Source organism: Ostrea edulis, chromosome 5, assembly GCF_947568905.1.
Source record: "Ostrea edulis chromosome 5, xbOstEdul1.1, whole genome shotgun sequence".
Lineage (NCBI taxonomy): Eukaryota > Metazoa > Mollusca > Bivalvia > Ostreida > Ostreidae > Ostrea > Ostrea edulis.
Genome location: NC_079168.1, coordinates 89,660,380 through 89,682,341, shown reverse-complemented (window position 1 = coordinate 89,682,341; position 21,962 = coordinate 89,660,380). Strand labels below are relative to the sequence as shown.

At 36.1% G+C, this 21,962-nt stretch overlaps 1 protein-coding gene across 1 annotated transcript; it reads right to left on the bottom strand.

Annotated features, from left to right (window-relative positions):
- Window positions 1-1,744: 1,744 nt before the first annotated feature.
- LOC125650509 (CD151 antigen-like) lies at window positions 1,745-11,945 on the bottom strand. The gene is made up of 7 exons (XM_056139236.1): window positions 11,766-11,945; window positions 6,399-6,635; window positions 4,947-5,021; window positions 4,132-4,239; window positions 3,726-3,926; window positions 3,416-3,499; window positions 1,745-3,035 (listed from the first exon to the last, which is right to left on the bottom strand). The coding sequence occupies exons 1-7, from the start codon at window positions 11,823-11,825 to the stop codon at window positions 2,970-2,972; spliced, it is 831 nt and encodes a 276-aa protein (XP_055995211.1). The 5' UTR covers window positions 11,826-11,945; the 3' UTR covers window positions 1,745-2,969.
- Between the last annotated feature and the right edge of the window lie 10,017 nt (window positions 11,946-21,962).

Below are 21,962 nucleotides of genomic sequence, written 5' to 3'. Positions count from 1 at the left end.
ATGTAATTACATGTATTTGCATTTTGATCGATCGCTTTGCATTTAAGTTCTTATATTTTGGCATGTTTTGTTTGATCTGTACTTGGCATTATTGATTTTGATATCAGGTATGGTTAATAGCAATAAAATGATAAAGATAGGTTAGTTTGCAAATAACATCATCTATCAAAGGTTTTTTTAAAGGGATTTTTTTTTTTTAAATTTTACCTTGTTCGCCTCGAGTAAAATTTGAATAATTATAGTATTTAATATTTTTAGAGATAAAAAGAATATGATAATTATATATAGCACACTAGTACCCTTCTCTACTACAGATTGCGAGAATCCTACTTTGCCATATAGATGGTTTAGATATGATTTTAATTATCATTTAATTCATTAGCATACCTGTAGCTCAGGTAAGGTTGAACCAACAGATGATCTGGAAACCAGGTACCTGTAATCCTGATTTAAGAAGGAACAGCACACCAGAGATATCTCTCATGAATGGTAAGTGGAGGCTATGTAGAACCATATGTTGAAATGAAAAAGTGACAAAATGCCGTTTTCGTACCCGCTAAACTCGACGTACGAACATGATAGTAATAAAGTAGTTGACACGTTAACCTACTGAGCTATACAAGTATGCTTTTAGATTCAAAACGTGTATATATATATATATATATATATTGCTAACGTGAGAGACTCAACTCTTATCTGAATACAGCTTAAAGGACACATCGCATGTTTTTAAACTTTTAAATTTTTTCAGCAAAATTAATTCATTTCATGCCTAAAACTACTTTACATGTGTTTTAAATGAAACAGTTTGCGTAGTTTTCGAGTTTGAAAGCGATGAAATTCAAATCTTGCGATATGCATATTTTCTTCGATATTTTACGCGCCATTATCTGTGACGTCATATGCGACCTCGAGCGAGAAGATTTGAAAACAGTTGATAGTCATTTCATAAACAGATTAGATTTAATTGACAAACAAACAATTATCACATTAACAGTTTGTAAATAACACTGCATTAGGGTGTTTTGTGCCGTTTAAGGGTGTACTTGCTGTCAGTAGAGAAGATTTGGACTGTGTTTTTTTCAATTTTCGAAGGAAGGCATGAGGGACAAGACGTGAATATTTTTTGTCGGCACAACGACTTTGCCATAAAAACCCCCAGTAGAATTTGTCCCTGTACTTTTTCAAACAAGCACTTGGACAAATACGTAGATAAACTGCGAGAAAATGGTTCTATCGAAGCTACGCACTGTTACATATAGGCCTACGGCATATGCTTTCCGTTCTGCTCTCGAATTCAATACACACTCGCACCAACTGACCTTCACCTTGTAACAACATATAGGCAGAACTTTGCTAGCAGTGTCTACCAACTGGTAGTTTTAAAAAAAGAACTTTAAAGATAAAAGATAATTGAACTTTCAATTATAAATAATAAAATATAATATTTCCCGACTTTGAATTGAATTATAATGCTTACATTTTTTTTAAGGAACGCGTATGTGTTTACAACAACAGCACGCCGCGCTCCCACTTCCTAAGTAACAACGTGTTGATAACAAAAAATAATGATTAGGCCTAATAAAATTGCTTTAATAAAATAATTTAAAAGTACTGTGATTTTCACAATAAGTTTGATCATTATTATTTTTTGTCTCATGTGTTGACAAAGTATTAATATAAATCTATGTTGAATACTATTCTCTTGAAAGTAAAATACATGTACAAAAAAGAAAGCATAAAACACAAACTATATTTTACTAGCTTATTAAAATATATGAACAGAAAAAATACATCGAAATTAATTGCATGTGTAAAACATTTGGATTTCACTAAAAGCAACAGAAAACAGACTAAGTGAACGTGATTGTGCCTTATGAATGAATTTTATATATTTCACAAATGTCTTAAGGTAACTATCCTCATATGACGTTATAGGCGTTTTGCAAAAATATTTAATTCATTAAACTTTGTCCATGTTATAAATATATCTTTTGTAGGAATTAATATAGATATTTTAAAACATTATCAAGGGCAATAACTCCCATGCTGGTATTTTCTCCATTGTATGTCTATTATAAAAAGATTTCCTAGATATCCACAATTAATGTATATACATTATAAAGTAGTAGTCTTTTTGAAACTGTCAAAATTTTTGGCATTTTAACCAGTTTTTATTATGCTGTTTAATGAAATATTGCGTTTTTCTGATATTGATAAGTATGTCTGAAATCTTTAAAAAGAAACATATACATTTTCTTTGGTTATTAATTAAATTAATCTATATTTAGTGGAAATTATTTCATTTTTTCTAGTTTGAACCCACAATAAAGCAGTCACATGAGAGAGAGCTACCTTAATACAAAAAATATTTTCTGAACAACTTTCCCAACGTAAATCTTAATCTATCTGGATTTATGGTAATTCAATCTTGTGATTACATGAAACATTGTCTACGATCGGCAAATTTCCGTATCTGGCAAACGGAAATTTAGACGTCATACGCAGATTTCTAATGATAAATGGAAATATATATATATATATACAAAGACTGATATGTACAGCCTGAAAATGGCGATATGAAGTGTAAACACATTTTGAAAGTTCTTAAATCCGCCCCTCCACCCCTCACCCCAAATATGAGATTATGAATAAGCCACAGGCTCATAGAAGCACCGGTTATTTCAATTTTCCCCGCAGATCTAATCTTAAAATATATAGGGAAACGTTGAACAATCACTATTTTAAAGCATGGACTTATTAATACTATGCAAATTTTCTATGCATATGTAAGCTACTACTGTCTATGAAATCTACAATACAATTGATAAGATTGTCCTTTACACAGAATGTACGTAGCAGGTGGTATCATGGGAGAACTCAGTTAAAACACTTTGGTTATGCATTGTAGAGTTACAGTTCCATCAGCAGTGATCTCCCCTAACCAGGGTCCCCTAGGTTATCGACAGCTACACCATTTTCTCTCCTTCCTCCACACTCCTACACACGCAGATGGCGAAAACAATACACAGAATCTGTAACAAAAAGGAATCCATTTCATGTACTTGGAATCATCAACGAGATATACTTCAGTGGCGGATCCAGAGAATTTTCAAAAAGGGGTGTGTGATTCAAAAGTGTGATTGTAAACCCAAAATGGCAGAAAATGACTTTTTCATTAATTATTAAAACCAAAACAGGGGGGGTTTGGGGGGTTGGGTTGTAACCTCTGCAATATCATCCCCTCTAGATCTACCACTTTGTAAACAAACAAAAACAGAAAAGAAAAAACAACAAACAAACAAACAAAACTTAAAAAATATACACAATGAAACATTTTAAAAGTTAAGCTATATGAAAATACATCAATTTTTATTTTTTGAATATAAAAGGCTTTCTTGGCATATTACTTTACCTCAAATACAGCTACCACGGCTCCAATGCCTATGAATATGTTGCTGTACTTGTTAATGAAGTCTTCAATGGCTGAATAACATCCCTAAATAAGGTAAAAAGGAAAACTATTGAGAGACATATAAATACTACACCTGATAGAAAACTGTTGTAGTGCACATTGTGATATAACTATGCCAGATTTTTTTTTAAGAAGTATCATATTGGAAATAGATTGAAATGTTTTTTCAAACAGTTGAATATGTAGTTAATTGTTATCATATAGTACTATTGATCAACCTGGGGAAAGGGGAGGGGGTTATGGGGGTTACCTTTTTCCAGTTGCTATCAGCATCTTGTGGGTTTGTAGCACAGTTTGTACTGGTGGGGTAGTTTAGGGCTGGAAATTCGCCTGTAATTGTGTTACAACAGCTAACGGGAGTCACAAGATTTAAAGGTTGTCCTTTGAATGTTTTATTCCAGTTGGTGGCGTTGTCAAAGTCCATGTAATTATCCACTCCACAACAATCAAACTGCAGTCAAATTGTACATTTATCACAATACCATACTTTTTCAAGTGTTTCCAAATAAATGATTTTCAATAAAAAAGTTTATATATATATATAAATGCACAAAAACCCAACAACACCCTACTTTCTAAAGTGTCGGATCTGAGAAGATACAAGGCCAGTAAAGAAATTTATAAAAGCAAATATATATATAAAATCCCCAACAAACCTCAATAAATATGCTATTCCAGGCTAGCGTAACAGGCTCCTGAAACTCATCACCTTTATAAAATTCAGTAATTGATTTCTTTAAACCGTCCTTCACTACTTTTTCAACCTAGAAAAAAAGATAATACATGTATTTGATATTTTACAATTTATTTCATGCCATACTTTTTATTGTTTGATGTCTACATGATTGATCAGGACACGAAGTCTTGTAGTCCCCCCCCCCCCCCCCCCATTTAAACACAAGATTTTAGAACTGGAGACTTTGTGCCACCTTACTCCTACGCGGTGATACTTCTGCATATTTCTATCCTGTTTGTCAAAAAAGGAGTGATCATACCTGGGTACCTTCAACCCTAATATCAACCTTTTTCCACATGAAGAATGCCATTGGCTTTATCAGTTTTAGTAGGACAGCTCTAACAAGTTTCCCATAAAAATGTTTTGAAATTGTACATTTGTGTGTACTCTTGTGCAATAATATTTAGATATGTATCTTAGATCTCTCTGAATTTTGAATCTGAGTTTCGCAGTTTTTGTAGGCTGTCAGACATTTTAATTGCTTCTAAGCCTATAGAAACAACTTCTTTCTTTCTTGAGAGAGAGAGAGAGGATGTTCTAGTAACTTTGAGTTTATGGTCTTTGATGAAAATAAATGAAGCAACCATTGTATCGATCATGAGTAGGCATAGTATTGCTGCCTCACAAAATTCATTCTACTAGCAACCTTGACCTTGTTCGACTGACCCTGGTAGGATTGTTTATAATAACATCTATAGTATATGAACAAGATCTGCAGTTTGTGACATTACTTACGTCCTTTTTCATGAAAGCCGCCAGCACTACTCCGGCAATTTCAGCAATAAGAACCAGGAACACGATGATAGCATACTACAAAATATATCAAAAGATATCATAATCTTAAGGAAAGTTAAAAACTAACTATAATAACGGTCTGATCAAATAACCCCTCCAAAACGTAAACATTTCAAATGAAATCAGATAAAATTTCTAAAAGACTAGTTTTAAAACTTAAAATTTATATTTTGACAAATCAGATTGTACATGTAATTTGTGGTAAGAAATGACGCATTTTATCATCTGTCGAAGTTTCCTGTCCAAAAAGGGTAATTCTATGCGCTGATATATAACGAAATTCATTTTTGAATTTACAGTTTGCTGCAAAAGTTGTTTTAATATCGCAACTGTAGTTTAAATGTTGTAACCTGTTTTTCATTGTTGTACGTTTGATAAAGCATCTCAAGAATACATATGTTGTAGACATTAATCATTGCTGCAAATTTAATAAAGCATAAAAAATGAATAATGTCAATACGTCTTTAATCAATGTTTACGTAAAATCGACGCGATAAATTCGTTATGTAGATGTTTAGAAGGGTGATACAACTCGCCCTAAATGATTTTTTTAAGGACTCCATATATTTCCGTAATACTCTCCTCTAAGTGTCTCTACATAAATAATGACATCATTTTTTTTTTTATTATAAAAACTGAAATTAACAGTATATCAGATTCGTAAACTATGAAGTATAAACAACTGTCATCTATAACTCACCATATCGAACAGCTGTCAACTATCACAGACATAAAACAATCTACTAAATAAATCGATGTTACATATTTTTCTTCTGTTTTCCAGCTTTAAATTTAATCAGCAGAGAACAGTACACAAAATGAGCAGGGGTGAAACAGTTCATAACTCCTATAAGCAATACAAAATAAAGAGTTGGGCAAACACGGACCCCTGGATATACCAGAGGTCGGATCAGGTGCCTAGGAGGAGTAAGCATCCCCTTGTCGACCGGTCACACCCGCCGTATGGCTTATGGGAGTTATGAGATTGATCACTGTTATCTCTACCTTTCATATTTCATGAATTTATGACTGATTAATGTTTTGGGGGAAAAACCCTTTGTTATACATCCTAAAGACTTTTCTCTGGATCTTTTGGGTATTCCCTGACCTTGAAACGTGCAATATACATGTATCTTAAGTGTGAAACAGCATGGTATTTACATACAGCTCAAACAGGTGATAACAGAGATTGCAGTATAAACTATAGATTAGACGTTTAAAAACACAGATAACGCAGCTATACATGTACGTGTAGATAGTTTACGTTATTAGCTAGGAGTTTTCAAGTGATAAATCTGGATCATACTATATACCATAGTTACATTCTAGTCTACCTGTCCGTCTGTATATATCTGTCTACGTAGTTATTATTACTGAAATAGAAAACCTTACGATGACAAGGAATGCTCTCCATCCGCAGCAGGCTCCAAGACATCCAAGGACTCCAACGATGAGAATGACGACACCTACGATGATGAAGACGACGGCTGATGATGACAGAAGTTCGTCAAGATTAAGGTTCGCGGATTCAAGCTTTATGACCTTGAAAAGTTCGTCGGCATATTTCGTCACAAGCTCTTTATTGAATTTGACTATGCATCCTATGATCAGCAACACAAGGCCTAGAATCTGCAAAATGTGTCAATTTGGAATGTCATTTCAATAATGCAAAATATGTGTGCAAGAACAATATCTGCAAAGCATATCAGTCGATATACTACGCCATTTGTCGTAACCAAAGAGCTGAATACGGAATGTTAAACACTCAAACAGTAATGATCTTTGTAGATACAACTGAACAGGAAGTACACCTGTTCTGAAATACCCGAAGCATAAAGTTGTAATCATCAATTTTACAGTGTTTGTAATTGAATGGAAACATTTTTATTTTTAAATATGTAATATATCAAGGTTTAAAACAAGGTATGTATTTGAAATGTTACGCCCCCGACCGTGCCTTAGTTCAATCGTGGCACCGTTACCTTTCAGTTCGCTAGGTATGTTGTTTGCTCTTCGTTTTACTTCCCTTTGAGAATTTGTCACTCATATCGAGACGTCACAAGCTGAAGGTGAAATAACACCTTAGACCACTGCACAGCGCTCAGTGACGTAACAGTAAGGGTTGCTTAACATGCCAACGCCTGCCGCGGCGGGCTCAAGCTCACAAAGCGAACGATCTACCACTGAGCTACCGCAATCGCTCTCCAAGTATGTTTCTTTTGTACAGGTTAAAAGTCATGACTTATGTTCAAGTTGTGGACATGCACACAAGCAAACAGACAAAACGACGGATTTAAAACAATTGTTAACATGAGGACAGCGATACCTTAATTTGTATATTCTTATTTCGAATTTTGGGGTTATGTGAAAAGTTGTTTTTCCTGTTAGAATACTTCGCTCAAATTATTGAAGGGACCTTGTACTTTGACATTTGTACTAATCAAGAGATAGTTATTTATCAAATGTTAACTTATAAAAATTCGGACATTTCTTTTTATCACATTGAAAAAATAAGGAGAAAGAAACCAAAATTATAACAGAAAAACATGTATTTTAGTGCTGTCATACCGTTATATGTATGATCTTCAGAAACTGGATAATTCAGAGATCAGGGAGAAGTACAAAGTGGTGGAGAGGAACAGGTTCCAAGCAATGGTGGAGCTAGGGGGATAGAAGAGGTGGGTGAAGCCGTGGAAAAAGTTTATGAAAAGGTAGCAGATAAGGTGTTTAATAAGACCAGAAAGAGAAACCAGCCATAGATAGAATGAGAGATTTGGAAGGATTATGATAGAAAAAATGAAGAAGGAGGTTGATGAATTGATTAATTGTATATTGATTAACGTCCCGCGCGAGAATTTTTCACTCATATGGAGACGTCATTAAGGAATGAACAAGAAGGATTTAAACAGGCAAGAAAAACATGCGATCAGATATCCATTCTGAGGAATGTCATCGAAAAGTCACACGAATGGTTCACCGGACTGTATTTGTGAGAAAGCCATTTAACTGTGTACCGAGAGAGTCTTTGGAAACTATTATAATTGTATGGAGTGGCAGAGAAGATAGTCAACATGATTAGAGAGCTATACGATGAGTTCGAGTGTGCTGTGATGGAAGAGGGAGAAATATCATTGTGGTTCCATATCAAAACCGCAGTTCTTGTTCCTACTGGCAGTAGATAACGTGATGAGAATAGCGGCCGAAAACAGGAATCAGGTGGAAAATCTAGAGAGTAACAGAAGACTATGATTTTACGGAAGACCTGGCACTTATATTATCCAGCTTCGAACACATAACGACTAAAACAAAACAATAAGAGTGAAGGAGGAAGCAGAGAGAGTAGGATTGAGGCTGAATAGCAAAAAGGGTAATATAATGAAGATGAATGGCTAGAGAGGCAAAAAGGTAAAGGTAAAGGAAGACGAGGTGGAAGATGTGAAAGAGTTTGTTTGTGACGATATCAGGAGGAAGATATAACAAGACATCAAGTGCAGGACAAAAAAGTCAGGGGCAGCATATGGGAAACGGGGGGAAAGTATGGTATGCAGCGAACATTGAAGTTAGAACGAAGGTCAAACCGGTCGCCGTATAGAGCGTTCTCTTCGTGACCGGTAGATCGTGAGTTCAAGTTCCGCTCGTGCCATGGTGACCATGGTCAAACCTAAGACGTAAATATAGGTAGTGATTGTTCCTTTTCCAAAACGTTCGGCAATTCAAAGAAAAAGTGAAGATAACGAACAGTGATCACTCTCATAACTCCAAGCGACAATCACGGGTTTTTCGGATATATGACCTTAACAACGGAGGTCACGTGTCGCGGTAGGTTAAAGAACCCTCCCTGCTACGGCCCTGAGCGGTAAGCACACAGGGGCTAACCCCGTTTGGGTCTGAACTCTGTGATAACATAAATATAGAAAGGGGTCTAACTCTGACCCAGATAATAAAAACTACCCATTCGCTTCAAATGCCTAAAAGGTATGTGTAATTTGCTTGTGTCCTGGCATAGACTAATGTTTTAACTACTTGCATGCCAAATTTCAAGCCATAGGTTCTATAAATAACAGATATACCGTTCGTCATCGTTCTCTCGATTTCACCTGTTTATTTTTACTAGGACTGGATTACTTCCTACTAAAACTGCATTTTTAATTTAAAAAAAGAAAGAAAATTTGAAAGTTTCCAATTTCAAAATTTGTAGTACATGTACGTCTCCTCTGGTCCTTATCAAGTTTCCTGGTGTAGTTTTTCTTCTTAAATACCCGTATCTCTGTGGGGTGAAACCTAGAAATTCCTCAAATGTTATGATTATTTTAGAAGCTGATATGTACATTCACCATTGCTTTGTGTACTAAAGCTTTGTTAATCCATTGCTTTAACTTCTCATTGAAGGCACTGTGAGGCGGAAGTGATCTGTCAACATAAAAGCCTTTTCTTATATATCAAAAATGTTTTGTCACCAGTATACATGTACGATTATGGTGTAGATATAAGGTTTTGATAAATATCTAATTTTTATTATTGGGGAAGCAAAACCATTGGAATCATTGGGTATTTTCTGAATACGATTCGGTGAATTATTCCTATGATACATGTATGTTTACGCTTCCATATAATTCTAACAAGATAATTTAATCAATTTCCTCATTCAGATAAAGCGTTAGAACAGTTATATGATGTACACATGTATAATCATCAATAGTTTTCTAGGTATTTGTGTATTCAGCGGACTATTTTCATTGACTTTCAATGGTCATCAGTAACAGCTGGTCTTGTATGTTCGCGTGCAGTACGGTGATGGTGTCAACACTGTACCAACCCTCTCTATACAAGGAAAAGGAACCACAATGACCACCAGACTGGTGAGCACACCTGCGTGTTCGACCAGATTTTGGTATCAAGGACATGGGAATGATGGAACCGTGCCACTCAAATAATCTACTTAGCAGAGAGAGAGAGAGAGAGAGAGAGAGAGAGAGAGATCAATGAAAAGGCTGTGTAACTTATTCATATCCGGTGTGTGTCCACAGAATCTGGATCCCCTTTTCGGCATCAGGCACTATGAGAGAGAGAGAGAGAGAGAGAGAGAGAGAGAGAGAGAACGCCTAGTTATCCATGTAGGTTGTTGACAAACTTCCTGAAATCAACACACACGTATTATGATTCAATGGGTCTTGCATATTTCGAAATCGGTTAGGTCAATGCACACGCACAAATAAATGGGAGTGTTACACGTAATCGGGCGTGTTTAACGAGTTTAAAAAACACCACCTTTATCATTTATTTAGGTATCCGTATTATTCATTCTGAAAATCAATATGAATTTTTAAAAACCAAACAACACCGCATAATATACATCATGCATTTTAACAACACTGACTCTAATTAACTTAAAAAAAAAAAAGAAGAAAGAAACTTTTTACAGTCATGGCAATTCCGACTCCCTTTCGAATGGTAAACATAATTGTATACATATTTTACACAAATAGTACATGCACAGTGACAAGAAATGGTCATCTTCTCATGACCTACTTCATCAAAGTCTCTTCAATACCGCGAGTGTTTGGCATTCAGCGGTGTGGGAGTTTTAAGCTCTGTTTGATGAAACCTGATATCAGGGACAAACAGATAGGAGTTTGTTTTATCAGGGTGTTGCCACCCGGAATTTCAGGATAAAACCTTGCGAAATATACTGTTTCTGAAACTTGTACATCTTTGAAAAGAAACCGTGTAAGGAAAAAAAAAGGCGGGTACATGACATCATGCAATATATGTCTAGAATATATAACACGTGATACATTTGATATTAAATGTCTTTCTATATGAGGTACACAGTTTATTAATAGTTAGAATACATCTGCGTACTTTTTGTGACTATTGATAAAAAAAAAAACCTTGACCAGCTTTGTAAACAGACTAGGAGTTATGAAATCAATGACCGTCAAGATACTGCATGTACGCAATAAAAGGATATGTTCCTTCATTCATAAAAAAAAACCCACTCCAAATTCTAGTCTATACTGAAGCGGACACAAATAGTCACGTAATCATGCACCAATAAGAACGTTATAATCAAATTCTTGAGAGAGGTGAGTGAGAGAGGGTTTTTGTTGGGCAAATAAAACCTGTCATTTCAGGTATTTGTCCCTCCACTTGACAAGTCAGGCCAATAAACTATGACCAGTCATGCAGGCCTGATTTGTGTTGATGAGCACCCACTGTGAAATACTGCAAAATGTTCGCCTTCAGGGAACATCAACTGGATTATGACAAAACGCATAGATTTTACTCCGCTCAAGGGTGAAACGAAATTTAGCTCGTGTAGTATATTTGAATAAAGTTTTATAAGAATTTACCACGATTACAAGTACTTATACTGATGCCGCGAGATTAGTCGGGTTCAGCCGCTGTGACACTACATTTTAACAGTTTAAGGGGAGACTGATTTTTTTAATCATAGAAAAATATGCCTTGAAATTGGAAATACCTTGTCTAGCTGAATCCTCATCTAAAACTACTTTTCAACCGTGACACTCCACTTTTCCCTCCATAAAATTTATGTGTACGTGAAATACATAATGATGAATTAACGATTTTCAATGTATATGTTTGTTTACAAATCTAAGTCATTATGGAAATATCAATTAACATATTGCTTCTAAAAATGGCGTCTCGCCTAGGGATTGTAAACTTAATACTTTTAATTCTACTGAGGCGTAAATAAATTTGCCTTTTTAATATTTAAGAAACTAGTTAGCTTACCGTGAATATAGTATTCACTGTCACAAGAAATGCTTTTCCAATTGCGGATCCACAACCCATGTTTAACTGTAGTTTGTTTTCGTATGTCAACACTGAAGCTCACCTGAAGTATTATATTCACTCAATACAGTAAACTTCACGTGAATTCTTCTACGTCATTTCACAATAGACACGCCTCTAACTATATTTAGAAAAGCCTGCTACTTACGGATTATGTAGGCCTACAGGTATGAGTCGCTGACCTCTCTTCCGCGTGAACAATTACAACACGATTTAATTTTTATCATTTGTTCGTCAAAATTTGACAGTAGAAACAGAAGCCCATGTTGTATTTCATAATTTGACCAACCTATCGTGTGCTACACAATCTGGAATTCGGATATTGTTTTATTGCTAGTAGACTCTCTAGTATTCAGAGTTGTTGATAAAATACGAGTAGCTTTGAGAGGAAATCCAGATAATTTTCAGGGGGTTTGCTATCCAAGATCTTACCTTTCCGCTCAAAAACGGGGTTGCAGACCACATTTACAATTTTTGTTTAAAATGTTCACCCAAAGGGTTCAAGTTCAAACGTCCGAACAACCCCCACCCCATGTTTCGTCACCAGTAACAATGTTTGCAAATTGTCTTTGATTGAATTTGGGAAACATTTTGAGCAATTGCTTAGCGGTTTGTACTCGTACCCGTTTTTGGTCATCTGTCAATATATGCGGTATTCGACCATCTGGCAGAAATTTATCGTACTTTCAAAATGAAACGCACCCGCGATAGTGATATGCCAACAGCTTTGGCAATATCACGAATCGTGTATCTGCCATCACTTTCAATTATTTCCCTGACTCTTGAGACATTTGCCTTGCCTATTACAGTCACAGGTCGGCCAGATTTTGCTGCATGTTTGACAGACTCTGTGCCAGTCAGAAATTTCTTTCTCCGCCTACGAACACAGGCCTGCACCTGAAGTGTGGATAGCTTGTATAGATCCTATGTACAGTGTACATACCCCCCTTCCAGAGTGAAATTATTTTATACAGAACCAAAAATGTATCCAAAATATGTTATTTCCCCCATCGATCACCCACATTTGTCAGTCTGGATAGTCAGTTTGTACCTTCTGTAAGCTTTAGAGATGGATACATTTTTGGTTCTGTATAAAATAATTTCATTCTAGAGAGGGGGGAGGGGTATGTACATAATATCTATACAAGCTATCCACACTTCAGGTGCCTGCGCCTACGAACTGTCTCACAAGATACCTTATCAGACCCATAAACTTCCCCCATTTCAGTAAAAATCTGCATTACCGAATGACCGAGTTTTGTGCGAATTTTTATATAAGCTCTAATTTCTTCAATATTCTAACCATTTTTACAACAGTGGTCAACGACTGGCTTCATTGAAATGACTATAAGTTTAAAACTATGTGGAGCTGAAGGCTTGTGTTTATACCGTTGGAAAGGTATTGAATAGAGCTATTCAAGAGTATCATCATCCACGAAATCGTGCGAAGCGTTATCGCGCTGTGGTACAATGCACATTACATATCGAACAGCCCTCCTATAATCAAAAGAGAAAATATAAGCACTGTTCTCTCCTTAAAATAAAATCTGTAGTTACTTTATCCAAGTCAATGGAAAATCCATCTTCGTAATACATCAAACTCCGTGCAGTGTCAATTCTCCGGGACTACTTTCCCCTACGAATAATAATGGAGTTGTAGCGTAACGGAATAGACTGAGCTGACCAGAGCTTGGTAATACGTGTGTATCTTATATGTATATTAAATTTTGGTCTTTTATATTTTATTTTCATTTTATTTCATTTGATCTATTTTATTAATTCATTTTGTAAACGGGTGTGGACGCTTGGGAATACAAGCGTACGTCTAAATCATACACGCCCTGCACGGCGCCGTGATATTTTACGTGTCAGCCTGATAGGGACCCCACGATTCTGACGACATCATAACCTGCATAATGATGCATCTACCATTAAGTATATGATAGATAATTGCAAGTATACTGTTTGGTTCATGACCATGTAATTTAGTTCTAAAACCCTTAATACCAGAAACATGTATTTCATGATGAGTTGTTAAATAACACCATAAGCATGGCATGGCTGTCATACAATAAATCATTCCTGTTCATGAACAGTTCTAAACCAGGGATCCACATATCTTGTTGTCTCTGTTCAAAATTATTTCCAAGGATTCATGAAGTCTTATAGATATATACATGTTTTTAGTCAGTCTGTTTTATTTACTGCATTGTCAAGATGTGCATGTCAAGATATATATATATAGAGAGAGAGAGAGAGAGAGAGAGAGAGAGAGAGAGAGAGAGAGAGAGAGAGAGAGAGAGTACATCTTGACAATGCAGTAAATAAAGTTACTGAGACGACTGACGCCTAATTGACTATACCTCCAAACCTTTTGACGGCCAAGTAATTGGAAGAAATATCCATCTTTCCCCAAAATTACCACGACTTACCGTCCTTGTTTTCCTCTATGTAACTGAACAGATCATTGTCAGTGTTATCATCCAAGGGGTTGAAATTTCAGTTGAAAACTAAAATTTTAAATCTGGATTACTTTACAAGGAAATACAAGTGGTGCATCATTGAATGGAGCAGTCAACTTTAAATCTTCCATTATTTTGATTACAGACTACTGCTCAAGCTTCGTGACTTATTAAAATCTTCTTATTCACCTTGTACAAAACGAGCGTCGTCTTCCATCACACCATCTGTTTCCTCCATGGAAAGTTTCTGATCAGAATAAACTATCTACACATATTGATAAAACGTCAGCTGGGTCTACTTGGGATATTCACAACAAAACGTACCCTGCCCTAACAACTTATGTAGGCCTACTGAAGTACTTCTGTATATACACTTGCATAGCATCCACATCTTCCCTTTATAGTTGGATCAGGTTAGATTTTCCCTATTTTTCCACTGTGTTGACTGCGTCTACACTCTAAAAACAATGTTTAGGTTTGGAACACTTTTTAAACGTGTTTAGGTCTAAACGTGTTTAGGATTGTGCTTATATCCTAAACGCGAAGTGTAATAAACATGTTCTACCCTAAACATGTTCAGACTGAGAACATGTTTAGCTATGCAAAAATACAGTATCTAAACACAAAATAACATGCTAAACACTTGCTAAACACATTCCTAAACGTCTAAACACAATCCTAAACGTCTATGCGTTTAGGTTTTGAACATGATAAGTTTAGTAACATTGTTGACATTAGTTTTACAGTCTTCATGTAGAATATTCCTGTCTTCTGTAAATGAAATTCGAATTGCAGAAAAAACTGCATGTCAGAATTGCCATACTTCAAACTGCTATAGTGTACCAGGTCCCGATAGTGACCATAGTGTACATCATACGCCGTATTGCAAGTATACACTGTCGAGGTCGATATCCAAAATTGATGGAACCATTAGAAGAGCCGTCTATGGGCTTCAACCCTTTCCTGTTGGAAATGAGCAGAGTTTAGGAGTATCCAGAAAATTTTGATCTGGAATTCCATTTCAACTTGAACAGGTCTGGACACATACATATTGAATTTAAAAAAATAGTGTAATTCATTGTCTCTGGTATTAGACGTGCCTTTAGTGTTAATTTAAACCAATGCATCACTCTTACTTTGCATTGGAACAAAATTCATTTAAATCTTGTGAAAGAGAACATCAGTTGCAATTGATGCCCCCCCCCCCTTTTTTTTTAATTCAACATGTGACAGTGCCTGTTATGCGAAAACTAGCATATCAAAGACAAAAAAATTGTTGAAGTTGTACTTGCCGGATGATATTTAACCATGTATAGTTTACTTCTTATATGTGCATAAGTGATTTTTAATGGTTTTGTCTTTAACATGTATCGCGGAAATGTCAACTGTGTTGTTTCGGCAATTAGAATATAGAAGTAGAGTTATCGGACTTGCAATGTAATTTGAGAAAAACCGCCCAAACCCGTGTAGTGATTTTGGGGGGGGTGGATTTTTAGTATTTCTGGTCGGGCTCGGAGTCCTCTGAGCCTGCACGTGATTTTCTCTCTCTCTTACCCGCGAACTCTAGGCAATCGGACGTGTCTTAGAAAGTGCAGCAGTGTAGTTATTGTATTTGTTAACCCCTTGTAAGTTGTTCTGTGTATTTGTGAATATATCTGTTTATAAGTGTTTTCCGGTGTTCTTTGTGTGTAGGAAATCACTTTACCCGCATTGTTCAATTTGAAACATCATGGATCCCATAGACACAGTTTGTAATACAAGGGATATTCTTGCTAGGTTTTGCAATGTTATTCTCCAATAATTGAAGAGAAAGCTACTATTTAAGACTCTTTAATGCTGTGGATTGAGTTTTAAATAGAAGGTTAGCAAATCATTTTGTAATTGAGACAAAGTCAAAACCTAAATACAAGGAGAACTAAACATGTTCAAAACCTAAACACAAAAGAGGTAAACGTGTTCAAAACCTAAACACAATAAGGGTAAACATGTTCAAAACCTAAACATAATAAGGGTTAAACATGTTCTACACCTAAACATAAAAAGAATTAAACATGTTCAAAACCTAAACACAATTAGTTAGACATGTTCCTAACCTAAACACAAAGAGATTTAAACATGTTCAAAACCTAAACACATTGGGTTGAACATGTTCAAAACCTAAACAAAAAAAAGTGTTCAACATGTTTAAATTTAGAACGCGTTCAAAACTGTACACAAGAAATGTGTTTAACTTTGTGTTTAGGATCTAAACACCATTTTTAGAGTGTATCCCTGTGAACATGTCCAAGGATTTTGATGTACATGTAATAGAGTCATTAGTAATTTCTTAAAGCTTCAGGCGAGTAACTCATCTTTGGACTAGTCCCCTAAATCAGCTAATATTGGACCTATTGATTTGATTAAGATGTTTTTACAAGAAATAATACCATCGGAAAACTGGCTTTAGAGGGAGGATTTTCCCGGAAAACTGGTTCTAATGTTGGATTCCTCTCTGCGAAGGAAATTCCACAGAGAGTCAGTAAGAGAGTGTAATTTCCCCCTAGCTAGTTTTTCCTCTCTTGAAATTCCACTTCCTCTTTTTATTCTCTTTTTATATGCACTGCATTCATGTACAGGTATACACAGTATTTCAATATTAACCATAACTTAATTAACTTTCTTCTGTAATGACCACCGTGGTGGTCTAGAGGTATCTAGAGCGTTTGCCCCGCATGCGGAAGGTCAGGGTTCGAATCCCGGTCGCGACAGACCTAAGTCGTTAAAACAGGTAGTGACAATTCCATCGCCAACGCGCGGCATCAGGTGTAACGGATGTCACAGTGGGTGTGTCACGCTAAAGGACCCTTGCTGCTCAATTGGCCACAAGCGCCAAGCATAGGCCTAAAGTTGAAGCCCTTCACCGGTACTAGTGACGTCGCAATATGCTTGAAAAATTCTGAAAAAGACGTTGAGCAAGATACAACCAATCAATTGATCTATCTTCTGTTATGCGTGAATTGCCTAAACGCATACATGCCAACTTTCCCGATTTGTGCGGGATTTTCCCGATTTGAAGCAGTTGAAAAGGCAAATCCCGATATCCCGATCGGGATTGCAAAAGTACCCCGAAATCCCGATTTTCTAAAAATATCTCCCATTTTACGACAACAAACCCCCATTTCCAACCGGAATTTGAAATCCCGCGTCATTTCTGAACTGGCCAATCAGAAATCGGGACAATAGTCAGCCATTGCTGTTTACCTGTGTCGCATGGTATCGGAGTGATGTAATTTCCTTGGTCTGCCCGTGTCGGGGTGCTTATTGGACAGTGATAAGCATGTTTTGATAGTATTTAATCGGGAAGACGGATTTCAAATTGACATATCCTTTACACAAACGTGAATGGCAATGATAATAGTGTCACCACTAAACAATCAGACATTCCCGATTTTTGCCTCTCACTGACAGCATCCAAAATATGCAATATTAAAGGTACGTAAAATATGTTTTTCCAACTATGATAATATAGGCTACCCGAATCTATCTGTCTATAGCGATGTATTACATAATCTATATAGTGTAATATTCAATAGACTTTGTGATGCGTAATTTACACAAGTCTGTACTAAATTTTATATTAGCAAGTAGCCTTTAATATTTTACAAGTAAAAACGTATATTTTGATTTGTTTTTCCTGGTAATTATTTCAGATGTCATGGGTGCAAAGGTTTTGTTCGCAAACTTCATAGCAGGGCAGATCACTCCTTTTATGGTTGCAATGCAGATTGTTCCACCAGACTCTGTAAGCCCATGTTTACAGACAAGCAAGATCGCCTTTGTAGTCGCGTACCTAAATGCATGTGCTTTAATTTAAATTTTGATATATAGACCAGCCAATGTGTATATGGTGTAAAAGGATGCAACTTTAAGTATTATTTGATAATATGTATGTGATTTGTTGGAGAGGATTTTTTGCTGAATAGATGATTTTAATAAAATACATATATATTATTACTACAGTAACTTGATCCGAAGAGTCGGATCACGTCGAGTTGACAGGCGCGGATCATCAGATCACACGAGACGCGAAGCGTCGAGTTTGATCTGATGATCTGCGCCTGTCAACGAGACGTGATCCAACTCTTCGGATCAAGTTACTGTAGTAATGATAAATTTATTATATACCCCCTTGTGCATTTTAAATCCACATTTATAAGATAATAAATGTAATCCAAATGATCAAAAACACAGACATACCATGAAATCATGTTTTGTATACGCAGGTTCGTTTGTGACGCGGTCAACATTTTCCACAAATAACGTTGCGTTGTTGCATTGTGACGTCATTGTGACGGCATCAGTTTCAGAGGATACTGATACGGAATCAGAAAACCACAGTGTGGTGATCCGGAAAACCGGATCACACGCTGTGAAATCCACAGTATCAAAGAACGATACATTGATGGGTATATAATAATTAAAACGAATTGATTGATTGAATATTGTTTAACGTACCTCTTGAGAATTTTTCACTCATATGGAGACGTCACCACTGCCGGTGAAGGGCTGCAAAATTTAGGCCTATATGCTCGGCGCTTACGGCCTTTAAGCAGGGAGGGATTTTTATCGTGCCACACCTGCTGTGACACGGGACCTCGGTTTTTGCGGTCTCATTCGAAGGACCGCCCCATTTAGTCGCCTCTAACGACAGCAAGGGGTACTGAAGACCTATTCTAACCCGGATCCCCACGGGACCAATAATTTAATTACACAAGAAGTATACAGTATTCCCGGAGACCCCAGGGCGAAGAGATTACTGTACTCCGAGGGTAGATAAAGCATCGTCATTTCAATGTCAGGAAAATATCATTAATCATTTTACTATATATTCAAATAATTCTCAACATTGGAATTGGCTATACAGCCTACGAAACAATACCTGGTCAGCTATCTTTGTTCACAGTTAGAGTGCAAGATCTACAGTCAAAGTGGTTATACACACGTGTTATCATTGGATGACCAAAATGTAATAACCATTTTAATTTTTTCAAGCTGGGAATTAATATTCTCCTCGAAGGCACGTGGAGGTGAGTTTAACATTCTCGGTTGTTAGTTAGACATAGGGCTCACGGCGGGTGTGACCGGTCGACATGGGGTGCTTACTCTCCCTATGGATCTGATCTCACCTCTGGTATATCCAGGGGTCCGTGTTTGCCCAACTGTCTATTTTGTATCGCTTATAGGAGTTATGAATTTATCACTGTTCGTTATCTTTACTTTTCATCTCAGTAACTCCAAAAGCTGTGAATTATTCAGTTAAATATTGATCCAATGTGTGCAAGTACATGCCTACCACAACTTCCTGCTTTAATGTTCGCACTATCAGCTGTTGCATACCGTGAATCATCTTTTTAAACTAAGACTGTGTAGGATTCGTTCATAGATGACCAAATATGCAGAAACATTCAAACTACCGGTTTATTTTTTTCACTTACAGACAGCTATCTTCTAGAGAGGTTGGAGGTCTTGTGATGTGCTCGTTTAGAATTACCAAAAAACAAAACAAAAACGAAAAACAGAATATATTGCAGTACTAGTATACAGTTCACAATTATCTGAAAGAAACATCAAAATTACAATATGATAGAATTTATATTTCTATCTACACCAAATTAGTCGAATCAAAGTGGTTCAAATTACATTTCTCTACAAAATGTATGAAAATGCTGAGACACAAGAGCAGTTCAGTGATGTTTTATACATGTACAAACGAACGGCTCTCCAAGACCATATTACAAGGAAGTGCAGGGGAAGAAAACGCAGGGCATATTCATTTTTATCATGGGGGTCAAAACACCGATGGTTTTTTTTCGACAAAAGACCCCTGGTTCCCATAATTTCTCTTACATTTTACGCAGTAGCCAAATAATCTTTTTGAAAGTAAATGATGGTATCCTATAGATGTGCCACAAGGTTTCGGAATTTTTATTTTCACCCTGGGAGCCAATTGGGTATAAAAAAAATCTGGTTCCCAGAATTCAGAATTCCTCTTACATTTCATGCAGCAGCCAAATCACATGGAAGAATCCCGTGAGGATCCGGGTTAGAATAGGTCCTCAGTACCCCTTGCTTGTCGTAGAAGGCGACTAAATGGGGCGGTCCTTCGGATGAGACCGCAAAAACCGAGGTCCCGTGTCACAGCAAGTGTGGCACGATAAAGATCCCTCCCTGCTCAAAGACCATAGGCGCCGAGCATAGGCCTAAATTTTGCAGCCCTTCACCGGCAGTGGTGACGTCTCCATATGAGTGAAATATTCTCGAGAGGGACGTTAAACAATAATCAATCAATCACATGGAAGATGATTGGTGGTGTACTTAAGATGTGCAGTAAGTTTTCTGAATTTTCTTATTCACCTTGAGTTTTCTTATTCACCTTGAGGGGCAGCTGGGGTTGAATAACAATGAGCAAAAGACCATCGTGCCGTGATACAGCACTACAATTTTTTGTTATGTTAACAAAAGGCTTGTGCCATGTTTTTGTTTATGCATAGATTGCTCATGATTAAAACAAAATGAGATGTGTCAAACACTAGAAACCGTGTAATTGTGTTCAGAATTAACTGGTAATTTGAAAAAAAAATCTGCTTTAAGGTAACTCCATACTCGCAGTTTTATCTGATACAAGTTTAAATTGTGTATTTATTTCCATTCATTAGAGTTAAAACTAACAAATTATCAAATAAAATACATAGGTCATCACACTTTTTAAGATGTGAGACGTACATAATCAGAATCATATATCACCGTCAGAAAATTGCAATTTTCATTAAACAGCGTTATCAGAATCTCATAAAAACTGGTTATGACGATATAGTAGTATTCATAACAATTTCATGAAACTGTATCTTCACAAAAATATACAAAATGTATGTAAGAAATAAAGGAAATCATTGCATAATAGACTTGATAAAGAAATCAATAGAAACAGAGTTATTGCCCTTGGATTCAATATTTTGAAACGTATAATTGATTATTCATCTATAACTTAGACTTTTGAAATATTTTTTTTTAACAAGATTTTTTATAATAACTATAGGAAAGTACTCCAACAAAATTTATGTTGCTATCATGCATAAATCTAAATAAATCATTGATTTTGCAAAATCTGATGACATCACAGGAGGGTGGAATTACTTTAAACGAAACTTTTACTAGGATATTTAACCTAAGTAAACAAATTTTCACGAGCTTTGTTTACATAACAGAAAATTGTGAGCTCTGTATCTCCCATGTACCTCGACAAATGACATTCAAGTTTTTGCCGACCGTTAGAAATACCTTATTGTTATTGAAGCATTCTGAACATTAAAAATGGAAAAATAAAATTTCAAAATGTTTATCTCAAATCGTATCCATGCCCCTTTAATGGTAGAGCATTAGATCTTAATATTATGATGAATTACAAAACTAATTAATTTTCGACGAAGAAAGTATTAATTTAATCACCCAGAGCTGCATAGCTGGAAATGAATTAGTTATTAACTTGACAGATGGTATGAAGGATTAGAGACCAGAGCTTTACTTCTCCCAAGTCCTCATACTGATAAGAAGGATGTTTCTACAGAAAGAGGGTGTTGCACAGAAGCAGTAATATTCCCTAATCGGAGCTTTGTGCCTGGTATTTAAACACCAGTGC